Genomic DNA, 13,554 nt, shown 5'->3' with positions numbered 1-13,554 from the left:
TTAGTCACCTGTTGTAAAAAAAGTAGAAAAATTCATTCACATCTATGAAATGGAACCTTCAATTGATTCTTTAAATATTCAGATCCTCTCGCTAAACCCATACTCATCTCCCTTTTCCCATTTTCCTCATGGAGTCAGGGTGTCATGTCAGCTATCACCATCTCTCTCTCTCTATTCAAATGACACTCTCCTCCTACCTTATTTGTCACTCGTGCTCAACTGCTAAAGATCTTCACTCTCAATCAATCTCTTTTCCAGATCCCCTCTTTCTCTTGCCTTCTTCCTGTTTGCCTCAAATCTTCTTCAAATTGTCTTCTGCTTTTCTGCACGTGTGCCTAAACCACTGTAATCTGTTCTCTTTGACTTTTTCTGCAACTGGAGTGACTTTAACTTGTACTCTTATGTTCTTATTTCTTGGGCTGTACCACAATGTGCTTCCTACCACTCGTGTCAGATACTCAATCACCTCTAGCTTCCTCAGCTCCTCTCTGCCTTTACTGCTCAGGTTTCTGTACCATACAGTAGTATGGGTGGCGCCACTGTTTTGTATACCTTAGTTTTCAGTTTATTTGGTCATACACTATACCTGACACTCTCTGCCAGATGGCTGTAGCCCTCTGATTCTATCTTTGATCACCTCATTCAGACTTCCCTTCTCCTGAACCACCCTTCCCAGATACTTGCAGCTAACGTGTTCCACTACTTTCCCTTCTATCGCAATTGTCATCTTCTTCTGATTTCTTCCATTTGTTGCCATTACCACTGTCTTACCTGTACTGAGTTTCATCCCATGTGTCTTCAATTTTGCATTCTGTTCTCTTATCCTTTGCTGAAGTTCCTGCTCAGTGTCTGCTTGTAATGCCACATTGCATGCATACAGCAACTGTGTTGCTCTGTCCCCTCCAACCTATTTACTAATGTAGTCCATCATCAATATGAACAGCAGTAAGTTCAGAGTTGAACCCTGATGAACACCCACTCCCACTGGGAACCCCTCTGAGACCAAACACAAAACTCATTCTCAATCTGCTCCAAATTAACTATTTGGGTGGAATAGGGAGTTTTACTCATAAAACAATGCTGTTTTGATAGAGAACTAGTTTAAAACTGATCTCTGTCAATTTAAGATGGATTACTACTTGACTTTAAAATGAAAGCAAGCATACTCACATTGCATTTATAATGCAAAGATAATTTAAAAGGTGTACAATTAATTCTTACAATACAATTACATCAATCCCCAGTGAATCTGAAACAGAAGATTCAGTTTTATACTTATATCGTCTTAGTTTTTTTGGGATCACATACTTTAAATTATGATCATGAAACAATTTTTTTTTCTGAGCAAACATCCGAAGTAAAAACAAAATTTTAATATGGCACAATTCTAAGCAAGAAAATCCCATACTTTCCTCTTTTAGGTTGTATTATGGCAGCAACAGTTTTAAATCCTGAACATTTTAAGTGCAAGTCTCTGTGCAAAAATGAGGCCTTTATATCAGAGTTATCCCTCTTCTCAGAGGTATGTTAATCTCAAAATTAATACATATAAAAGTAAAAAGGGCACAAGGGTATAACCTTCCACACTGAAGGGTGCATTGCCACCAGCAAAAAAACAAGAGACCAGCCACTGACAGCATTAATAGGTTTCCTTTGGTTTTGCCGTTATTTCTTCGAACGTCTTGGTCTTGAAAATACACTAGAGAACTTATAAAGGTATATGAATGAGGAAATATTTCCGAGATCACAAAGTAAAACTTCCAGTATCACTACAGTATGCCATTTCCATGAATAACAATAATGCAAACAAAGTTACTAACTCCTCATTCACCAGTATGTTAATATATAAATCTTCATTACCCCACAAGCCTTACCTGTGGGTCTACCAACCATCCGTGATAAAGAGGGATATCCAGAAGGTCAAACATGATGCATTCTGGAGTATATTCAAAGTGGGAAACGCCTGTAAAACGGACATTCACATCCAGCCCTGTAGAAAGCTTGGGGAGTACTGCCATTGCATCACTCATATTCTGTGTAAATTAAAACAAAAAGGGAGATGGGGAAGGAGGGGTCCAGTAAAGAAAGACATGAAAAAAACGTTGTGTTACGCCACTAAGTCTTATTATATACTATAAAATAATAAACTTCAGTGCATCACCAGACAGAGACGCAAGCCAAATGAGTGTTTAGTGCTTTCATTCCTTTATTTGTGTAGGAACTTCTTCAGACAAATACAGTACGATAAACCCAGCAAATTTAAGAGAGTCTGTAAGGCAATAAAATGGTCACGTGACAATTTGCCCCACTAGTATCAGTAACAGGCTCAGGCAATAAACTGACACATAGCCATAAAATATAAAAGTATTCAGTAGTATAAAAAAACACAAAGAAAAAGTTATATTTTAATAATACCATTTCAATGCACACTTTAAATTTAAAGTTTCATTAAGTCCTGGAGGAGAGTCCATCTGTAAGCCATTTGAGTTCACGGGCCTCCAATAATGTGTCCAAATCACCAAAGAAGGGAGACACATGCTCTAAAATGATAAACTTAAATTGTGAAAAATCACTGCAACAAAGACTATGCTTAGCTAGTGCATTCTTTTGATCCATACCCCTTACAGCTGCACAATGTTCCTTAATACGTGCAGATAACTTTCTCAACGTTTTTCTGATGTAAAAATCATGACATGTAACACATACCCCTGCATAAACAACCCTCATAGTATTGCAATCGAAATGTTCATGAAAAGTCACAATATTACTGCAAAGGATAAACGTAAAAGCTGAACCAGTCCAAATGTAATCACAAGCCACACAATGTCCGCATGCAAACATGCCCAGGGGCTAATTTCATAGTAACCTGCGGTTGGTGTAAGAAGTATCCCTGTTTTCAAAGGAAAGCCACAGTGACTGATTTTTCTTATGTGAAAAACACTACGTCATGTTGGGTAAAGAATGACCAACTGAAAGTCTTTCAACATGTGGCATGGAATATATGGGAACAATCAAGAATTACTAACTACATTACACAAAAATGTAAAAAACCCCAATACCTCCAAGCTTACAGACTTAAAGACTAAATTATATAGGATATATGTTTATGACTATATTACTGATAATGGCACAAAGACAACTGCGTACCATTTATCAGTCTGGGAACTACCCAGCCTGGGAATCAGGGAAAAACTGCAATGAGGAACTAAGACTTCAGTCTTATAAGCTTATGCTTAGTAAGAAATACAAAGCAATGACCACATTAAAATAATTACTATAAATAAAAAGACCAGCTTCTCTACACTTTGCAGCACGCCTCAAGATCTTCCACTTCAAAATCTTCCACTTCCAAACAAAGCAAATTATTTAGTACCAACTTTAAAAATAAGGTAGGAAAGAAACTGCAATACAGCTAAGATTCTTACCTGCTGAAAGTTAAGCTGAACTCCTTCTTGGTTCTCTCTTGGCTTAATGGATAAGATACATTCTCCTAAAATCATAGATAAAGCCAACAGCCATTAAAAGACCGCACCTATGAACTAAATCCAACTGACTTTGAAAATGAAGGCCAATGAATTTAGCAGTGTTCCCGGAGCACAAGGGCAGTTAAACCAAATGCCACTTCATTTTCTGTCTGCTTTGTTCATGATAAACTTCTCAAACTTAATTTTAGTATTTCATGCTTTAAACCATTTGACAAACTGATGGCCCACCAAGATATTTCAGCAATAATGCAGAGCTACATGCTCACATATAAAAGTAGAGTTGTGCACATAAACATATAACAGTAGATGTTTGAATGATCACTGCTGAGCTAGCTTTAGCAATACGGGTTATATTCAGCTAAGGATATAAAAGACATCTAACTTCCAGAAATGTCAAGCAGCTCCAGCTGAACTGACTAAAAGACAAGCATGGGTACCAAGCCCTTCAGATGTTTCCTGCCAATACAGAGACAGAGGCTGGGTCCTGAAAGGACAATGCCAGGAAGAACACAAAATAAATAACCACACCCTGCCAAAAAAATAACAAGGGGAATGGAGGGAGGAAGCAGCTACTGCAGCAGTGATCATTCCAGCATCGACTGTTATGGTACATTTATTTACATAACTGTACTATGCTCATGATAATGTCCACTGGTGCAGTATCTTTAGTTACACGAGTAGATTAGTGTAGCTTATACCATCTGGGAGGTACAAGGAGAAAAGTTTAACAGCCCCTGGAGAATGGTTCCTACAAAGCCTGAGCTAGACTTAGAGAAGATAAAGTTTATAGTGCTTTGTAAAAGCATGTACAGAGGACAAAGTAGCACACTCCAGAACACAAAGAATCAAGCCCTTTCCAAAAAGCTGTGAAGCAAAGGCTCTGGTCTAGTGGGGGCATGACCCTGCCTGGAATAGTTTTGTTGTGGTGAGTATAGCAAAGATAACAGCCTTAAAGAACCATCTGGAAATAATCAGCTTTGACAAAGGTTATCCCTTCTTACCTTCACAAGAAATTAACAAATGATCTGAAGATCTGAAAGATTTAGTTGTGTCAATACAGTAGCAGAGTTGTCTGTGGACATCCAAGGTAGGGAGTATCCAGTCTCCCTCATTTATGGGTTCAGAAAAGAAAATGGGGGTATGGATAGTCTGGTTTAAAGTGAACCCAGATACCACTTTAGGCATAAAAGGAGGATTAATTCTAAAACAAAACCCTGTCAATGTGGAAAATGAGAAAGGGATGACTCACCATAAGAGCTTGCAACTACGACACTCTTCTTGCAGAGGTCAGAGCAATCAATAAAACTGTTTTCCATGTTAAGAACCTCAAGTCACCCACGTCAGCTGATTCAAATGGAGCAAGTGTTCACTTTCCTAACACAAAATTAAGATCCCATGGAGGGACCACCAGTTTTCTTAAAGGCCACTTATGTAAAACCCCTTTCAAAACATTTTGCCATGAGAATGGACTGAAAGGAGGATCCATTGGCAGATGCTGAAATGCCTAATAAATGAGCCTTGATAGACGAGTAAAAAAGTCCACAGGACAGTAACTCACACAAAACCAGAAAACAACTAGCCTTGAATGGGTGCTGGTAATGTTGTTGGCACAAACTAGAAAGCCTTTTTGATTTGCTAGCATTTGATTTTCTAATAGCAGTCTTTCTTGTCTCCATTAGTACCTGCTGCATGTCACCAGAAAACTTGCGCCTAATGGGAGTCAAGACCCCATCATCCAGACAGTCAGGTGAATTTGACTGGTGTTAGGGTTTATCAAAAACTCCGGTTCTTCTGCAAGTAGATCCAGTCTGTGAGGAAGATTGTGATAATTGATCCTGGCCATTTCCAAAAGGAGAGAACCATGGATACCTGGGCCAGAAGGGAGTCATGACAATACTCTTGAAGGATTCCTTCTAAATCTTCACAAGTACCCTTGATATCAGTGGAAAGAGTTGAAAAGCATGCAGTAACAATCCTGTCCAAAGAAAAGAAAAAGCATCAGTCTTCCAGGCCTTCTTTCACATAGTCCTGAAGGAGAATCTTGCCAGCTGATTCTTCAGACAGCAGGCAAAGAAGTCTTCTTCAGGATCTCATCACAGATGGATCAAATCTTGAAAGACACAATGATTTAGTTTCCATTTGTGAGGGTCAACCTTTATCCTGCTCAGCTTGTCTACCACACAACTTTGCTCTGATAGAATGTAGGATGCATGTAGAGAGACACTGTGCCGTAAAACTATATCCCAAGCTAACATGACTAGTCTGCAGTGTTGGGTGTATGATCTGGGTACCCCCTTGCTTTCTGATGTACCACATGACTGTGATATTATCTATAGCAGCATGACGAGGTCCTGGGGACCAAAGATGATTTAAAAAATCGAGTACCTTGATTACGGCAAGTATCCCTTTTATATTTATGTGCATGCATCTGTTGTTGGTATTCCAAACACTGTGCACTTTTATGCCTTCTGAAATTGCTCCCCAAGCAAAATTTGAGGCGTCTCTGTTGACTGCCTGATTTGGAACAGGGAGACAGAAGTAGTGACCTGAATTTAAGGATATCCGCTTTCTCCATCAATGGATTCCTCTTCTGACAAAACCCAGCAGAGATTTGAAAAGACAAAGGATGTGCTAGGACCAGAGAGATTCCAGATACCACTGCATTTTTCTCATGTGGGTCATGGGAATCAGATACCATGAGACTCAAAAACCTGAGGTATTCCCTTGTAGTGACAAAAGTCTGACTAGAAAGCCTTAGAAACAGATCTAGATATACATCTACTTTTTTTCCTGTGGAAGAAAAATTCTTTGAACTGTGATGTCTAGCTGACATCCCAGAAACAGTCCTGTGAGGAGGACTCAAGAAAGGCTTTTGAATGTTCTCTTTAATCCCAGCTTGTATAAGAGATCTCTCACCCAAAATAAAGATTCTTAGCACTTTGAAAAAGACCATGCAAAGATAAGCAAGTCATCTAAATATGGAAACGCGTGGATATTTTTTAGCCTGTAATGAGATATAACTGCAGCTAGACACTTAGTGAACACTCTTACTGCAGTGAATAGTCGAAAGGGTAAAGTAGAGAATTAAAAATGTGATCCAGACACAAACAACCTTAAGAAATGCTTGACGTCTAGACGAAGAATGTGATAAGCATCTTTTAAATCTAATATTACAAGGAAACTTGACTGAAGAAGAGGAGGTAATGGGTTGTGAAGTGACTTAATTTTGAATTTGGGCACCATCACAGACAGGTTCAGGAAAGCAAGTCCCAGAAAGTACAGTTGTGTACACTTACCATAAATGTAGATGTTCGAGTGTATTCACTGTTGCAGTCATCACATCTGGGTTATCTGCTTGCAGTAGCCTTCAGTCGGCCTGATTATCAAAGTCTTGGGTCCTGCGTCGGTTGCTGTCTCATCTTCCATGACGTCAGGTAGTCAGGGGTATAAAGCATGCAGCCAATGCCATTTTATCAGTTTTTTTGCCCCCCAAATGGGAAGCAAATGTATACAAGGTTACACCTCCAACAAAAAGCAAATACACCAGAAAGCTTTAAGCATAGTAAACAAGAATAGTGGTATAGACAATAGAAGTCAGGGGGCTGGAGGGAGGGTAACCAGGACTGCACCAGTGAATACATTCGAACATCTACATTTATGGTAAGTGTACACAACTGTACTATGTTCTTTATGTTTCACTGTTGCAGTCATCACATTTGGATAGATTCCCAAAGCTAAGGATGGGAGGAGGCAATTAGATAGACTTAGGACCAGCTATAAGACCCTGCAAGACTGCAGTGGCAAAGCCAGCTCTGGATTTAGAAAAAATTGGCAAGTGGTAATGCTTGGTGAAGGTATGTACAAGCACTCCAGGTAGCAGCATCCAGAATGTCCCTGGTAGGGACACCTCTGAGAAAGACTGTACAGGTAGATGCAGCCCTGGTTGAATGGGGTCTTATCCCCTGTGGGGTTGGTTTTCCATGGTGCATATAGCAGAAATGAATGCAATGGCCAATCCACTTAGAAATGGTTTGTTTTGAAATAGCTTTCCCCTCTGCCCTTGCAGCAAATGCAACTAGCAGCTATTCAGATTTCTCGAGAGGTTTAGTCCCGTCCAGTAAAATCTAAGTTGTCTGTGCACATCCAAGGAGTGCAGTATTCGTTCCCCTTTGTTCTGTGGATTAGAAAAGGTTGGCAAATGAATGGACTGATTAAGGGCCACACTGGATATCACCTTGGGCATGAAGGAGGGACTGGTCCTGAGGGACACCCTGTCTGCATGAAAGATGATGACAGGCTCCACAGCCATGAGGGCCTGTAATTCAGATACCGTTCTTGCTGAAGTGATGGCTAGAAGGAAGGCTGTTTTCCAAGAAATTAATTTCAATGCTGCACTTGCAGCTGGCTCCAAGGGAGGCAGAGTGAGCTTTTGCAATACAAAGTTAAGGTCCCAGTCTGGAGTAGGAGCTCTCCTGGGTGGTCTTAAGTTTTTTTTGGCCCCTCTGAGGAATTGCTTCAGCAGTGGATGAGAGAAGAGGGGTGGTTCTGTATTGTAATGAGCTGAAATGGCTGAGGTATGAATTTTGATGGAGGCAAAGGAAAGGCCCTTTTGAAGCATCTCAGTTAAGTATTGAAGAATCTGAGGTAAATTGGGTGCAGCTGTGCCCACCCCAGGAGTTTGGCTCCAGGAACAGAATCTTTTCCATTTTGCAGCATAGGATTTTCTAGTACTAGGCCTCCTTGCCTCCAGAATGGCATCAATCACTTTCTTACTGAGGGATGGGAATGGTGAGATCAGGTAATTAGCCAGGCTGCCAAGTTCAGGGTTCAAAGCTGTGGGTGCAGAATCTGGCTCTCCTGCTGAAACAGCAGAGCAGGGGTCTGAGGCAGGTGCTATGGCGCCAGCAGTGACACTGCACAAGAGGGGGTACCAGTGCTGGCATGGCCAGTCTGGTGCAATCAGTATTGTCCTTGGTTTGTCCTGTTTGATCTTTAGTAGTACCTTGGAGAGGAGAGGCAGAGGGGGGAAAGGCATAAAGTGATAGGTTTTTCCAGGTGAAGGACAGGGCCATCCACTTTCCAAGCTTGTTTGTGGGGAGTCCTTGTGCAGAATTTGTCCAAATGGTAGTTCTGGGGGGAGGCAAACAGGTCTATCTCTGGGCTCCCCCATTTGTTTCTCAACATGTTGAATATCTTTAGTTCCAATTTCCACTCGTGTGGGTCCATGAGAATTCTGCTTAGGTCATCTGCCAGTGTATTTAGCTTTCCTGGCAGGAATTGAGCCTGTAAGTTCACTTGGTAGCTCAAGGCTGTGTTCCACAGAGCCATAGCTAGCCTGCAGAGAGGGTGCGAGTGGGTTACCCCCCTGCTTGTTTATGTACCACATAACAGTGGTGTTGTCCATCTTTACCAATAATTGTCCTGGAAAAATGTGGTCCTTGAAGGCTGTCCGAGCATACTGTACAGCTAACATTTCTTTTTGACTGATATGCAGGTGCATCTGAATTGGGTTCCATTTGCCCTGAGGGCACTGCCCTACCAAGAGAGCCCCCCCCCCCCGTGCATAGTCTGATGCGTCTGTTGTTAGGGTTGGGCGGCAGGGGGTAGAGTGAATGGCAGTCCCTTGCTGTGGAGGCAGACCTCTGCCCACCAAAGGAACTCTATCTGTAGACAAGGTATGATAGGAATCATTGATTCTACATCCTGAGAATGTTGACATCATAGGCTTTTTAGATGCCATTGTAGTTTCCTCATATGCAGTCTTGCATATGGAATTAGTAGAATGCAGGAGGCCATGAACCCCAGGGCTTTCAGAATTTTCCTTGCAGATAGATGGGTCTTTGTGGCCAGTAGCTTGAAGTAGGCTGTCAAATGAACTTTTTTCTCAGGCGTGAGGTAGGTCATCTGGGAAGTTGTATTCAAGCTTGCTCCCAGGAATACAATTTGTTGGCAGGGTACAAAATGTGATTTCTTTTCATTTATGCTGTACCCCAAAGAAGTTAGCAATTTCTTTACAAATTCCAGATGATTTAATAGTATGTCCTGGCTTTCTGCCTGAATTAGACAATCATCCAGGTGTGGGTTTATTTGAATATTTCTTTGCCTGCAAAATGCAATGACTGGAGCTAGGCACTTTGTGAATACCCTGGGCGCAGTAGATAAGCCAAAGGGCAGTGCAGAGAACTGATAGTGCATGTAGCCTACTCTGAAGCGTAGGTATCTTCTGCAAGATTCCCTTATTGGGATGTGCAGGTAGGCTTCATTCAAATCCAGTGTTGCCAACCAGGCATCTTTGCCTAACATGGGAAGCAGCTGATGAAGAGATTGCATCTTGAATTTTGCGATTACCTAAAATGTGTTTAGGATAGACAGATACAGGATAGGACGCCAATAATTGTCTTTTCTGGGTACCAGGAAAAATCTAAAAACCTTGCCCCAATTCTTCTTCTGGAACAGGCTGAATAGCCCTGATGCTTAAAAGAGAGAGAGAGAACTTGCTTTTGAGCCTCTGCCCACTGATTTGGGGGTGGGTCTGGCCAGCCGTGTGGGGTTGGTAAGGAGTGGAAGTGGAATCGGTATCCTTGGGAAACTATATTTAAAACCCATTTGTTCCGGGTAACGAGTTCCCAATTTTTTGCATGCAGGGCAATCTTTCCCCCTAAAGGAACAGTCAGTTAAGTCATTGAGACAGTTTACTATAGGGGGGAGTCTTACTACTCCCTGCTTTGGAAGTGGGCGCCCCCTACTGTTTAGACCTGTGAGCACCGTGGGACTGAAGCCTGGGTATTCTGCTGGTTCTGGGTTTGGACTGAGAAGGCCTGAAGAGGCAGGAAAGGACCAATTCGGGCCAGTGCCTACTAAACCTGGGAGGTTGTACTTGCAGGAAATCTTCAACAGTTTGCATAGATTTAGCTTTTTCCTCCATATTTTTAAGTACTACTTCTGCTTTCTTGTGAAACAGGTGTTCTTGGTTTAAGGGAGCATCCAGCAATTTAGTTTTAACATGATCTGGCAAAGATTGCTCCTTAAGCCAAGCATGCCTTCTAAGTACAGACCCAGTGACAGCAGCCCTGCAAGATGCCTCTAATGAATCAAAACCTCATTGCAAAGTATGTTTTACAACTTGTTCAGCAGAATGCATTAAATCCTGTAATTCTTTATTTTCAGCACAGTCAGGAATCATCATTTTCTGTTTAAGCAATCCAATAATATGCTGCTGATACTTTAACATATGAAACTGGCAGTTTAAAGCCCGAATGACTAAAGTAGCAGAAGTGTGTACCTTCTTTCCCCATCTATCAAGTGCCCTGGAATCTCTATCAGAGGGGATAGGATTTTTGTCAGTAGTAGCCTTAATGCCCTTGGGTCCCTGTGAAATGGTCTCAGGATCCGCAGTAGTATTTTTAAAGAGGAACTTGCGAGAGTCAGGTACCCTGTAATACCTATCAAGTTTTATGGGAGCAGGAGGTAAAGAGTCAGGGTCCAGGCTAGATTCCAAGAAGGCATCATCTACAATGTCCAGTACAGGAGGGATAGCTAAAGGCATGTGCTGAGGCAGGAGTAAGAATTCCCTAAGCCTCTTACTGGAGTCAGAGTAATCCTGGCTTTCCCAGCGGAAATGCTCCCTAAGGGTATGCAAGGTTTCACCAAAAGAGAAATCCTCTGGAGGGGAAGCAGAGGGAATGGAGTCCTCTGCATCAGAATCCTCATAGGTAGATAAGGGCAAATCCTGATCAGAGAAAACAGAAATTTCAGAATCCTGATCAGAAGAATCAGAAGGGAAATCAGTCCTAGGTCTCAGAGAGGGAAGGGTGGCTTCCCCTGATTAGAGTAATAAGGTCCTCAGCCATTCTTATCATTTGTTTTTTAGGCATGGGGTATGACCATGTGGTCTGGGTGTCGTTTTTTTAGGTACAGATTGAGTTTTCGGCCTAGAAGAAAAAAGATGGCGTCGGTTTAATATGCAAGTCAGTAGGCCTGAATACACCCTCAGAAACCGATGCCTGCACAGCGGCTCTGGACCCATCCAAGGTAGAGACATCTGCAGGTTCCACAGTAGAAGCAGCATCTCGCAGCATACCGGACTCCGAATGGGTCTCAGTAGCGGCCTGCGAATTTGAAGTAGTGGGTATCAGGGGCTGCGAAAGCGCCTGAGTACCGGCGAACTGGCGACTAGCTTAGGAGAAGCGTTGTAGGCAGGTTTGGACCTAAGCAGTCTGTCTCTGTCTGTCTTTATCTTTGCATTTTTTTCAGAATATTGGTAGTCGGGTGGCTTACCGAAGCCATTTCTGGATAATTGAACCGCGTACCAAAATATTTAGAAGTGTAAATGAACAGACGACTAATAGATAGTTGTTTAAATAGGGCAAAAACCGACAGCAAGGTACGTTGTGGTCTGGGCTTACGCAAGGAATGCAGTATGAATGGAGATCTTTATGAGGTATTTGCTTTCCACAAGAAATACAATTATTAACAATTATACAATACAATTATTAACTTTTACTGACCGGTTTAGAGCAAGAAAAAGTTTCCCCAATGGGGTACTTAGCTTAGTTGAAGACTTCGGTTCTGAAACTCGAAAAAGAAATTTTCAGGAGTTGGCCTACCAGCACTTGCGAAATGCTACTGCTTTGGGCTCCGCACGGCAAGAAAGACTGATAAAATGGTGTCGGCTGCATGCTTTATACCCCTGACTACCTGACGTCATGGAAGATGAGACAGCAACCGACGCAGGACCCAAGACTTTGATAATCAGGCCAACTGAGGGCTACAGCAAGCAGATAACCCAGATGTGATGACTACAACAGTGAAGCACGAAGAACATCTGGTCTCTAAGCATTTTCTTTCTTTGGCACTAAATAAATCCTTGAATAAAATCACTTTCTCACCTGGGAAGGGGGAACTGGTTCAACTGCTCCCTGAGACAACATGCAATGAATGACAGATGTAAACAATAGTCTGGTCTGAAGGATAAGAAATTATGCCCTGGAAAGGAGGAATTTCCTCCCACTGCTGTCTGTAACCTTGATGAATGACCTCAGAACCAATTTTCTGTTGTCAAAGAGAAAAGTAGAGATTTCAGACTTTCTGGAAGAAAAAAAAGAGCTACAAGGATGAGAGGGGGGACAAAATTTCTCACACAGACAATCATTCTGACTTAATGGATTATCCTTGGTTTTGGGAGTTTCTAGCATTCTTCATGGAACACCTTTGATATGTCTTCTTAAATGTCTGTATCAGTATTTTGCTGAGACTGTTTATTTTGTTTCTTACCAAAACTGGAAAATGAGTTAAAGAATACATTGGAAAACGAGGACTGAAAAATCTTAAGAGATCCCCTGTATCAACTTACCCCTTTCATCACATTGTTGGATTCCCTCTGCAGCACAGGCCAAAAACTAAATCTCTATCCAAAGCAGAATTTAAAATTTCATTTTTATCAGCATCTGTGACTGCAGCCATACAAAGTTCTAAAAAACAGAAGTATACACACACACACACACGCCTGTATAAAATGATTAGTGAATTTGAATAAAATAAATTTTAAGCAGATTTTTCTCACAAGAAGAAACAGCAGATAAAACATTCCTCATACTTTCACAATTAGAACAAATCTTAACATGTGAGCATAACAATTCAAAATTCCGAAAGTCAAAGTTGCAGAAGCATACACTTTTACCCCCTTACTTATCAATAATCCCTCCATCCATATCAGAAATGGTAGGATGGGAATTAATCAAGTTAATTTAACAGCAGAAGGGTTAATTAAAGCTACAGCCACTGAATCCACCTTGGGAAGGATGTGTAAAAACTTAAAAGATTAAGGAACTTTATATACTCTTTCTGCCTTTTTAAGGGCAGCTGGCTGCCTGTCCACAAAATTGCATTAACGTAACACACACATCCTCTAAAGCTGACAGAACAGGAAGAATGGGTGCAGGTTCTAGAAATTCCTTTTGCATCAGCTCATACTATTTTCTGAGAGACTTAGAAATCCAAGTGTTCTCCCACAGAAAACAGTGGCACATTCTAGAAATAGTTTCAGAGAAATAGAATCCCCCCCACCCAC

The 13,554-nt window shown here is 41.5% G+C and overlaps 1 protein-coding gene across 5 annotated transcripts in view; it reads right to left on the bottom strand.

The window, feature by feature from the left end:
- Window positions 1-13,554, bottom strand: part of MINDY1 (MINDY lysine 48 deubiquitinase 1) — a 578,575-nt gene that overhangs the window by 325,472 nt on the left and 239,549 nt on the right. For all 5 annotated transcript variants that reach the window (XM_044080036.1, XM_044080037.1, XM_044080035.1 and 2 more), the window contains 2 exons: window positions 3,426-3,490; window positions 1,875-2,033 (listed from right to left, as the gene is read on the bottom strand). In XM_044080036.1, coding sequence (XP_043935971.1) covers window positions 1,875-2,033; window positions 3,426-3,490 — 224 coding nt within the window. The remainder of the gene's footprint in view (window positions 1-1,874; window positions 2,034-3,425; window positions 3,491-13,554) is intronic.

The sequence above is a fragment of the Protopterus annectens genome, chromosome 8.part0 (assembly GCF_019279795.1).
Source record: "Protopterus annectens isolate FY-2018-M chromosome 8.part0, PAN1.0, whole genome shotgun sequence".
Taxonomy (NCBI): Eukaryota; Metazoa; Chordata; order Ceratodontiformes; family Protopteridae; genus Protopterus; species Protopterus annectens.
Note: the sequence above shows the minus strand (reverse complement) of the source record. Positions and strands in the feature narration are given on the sequence as shown.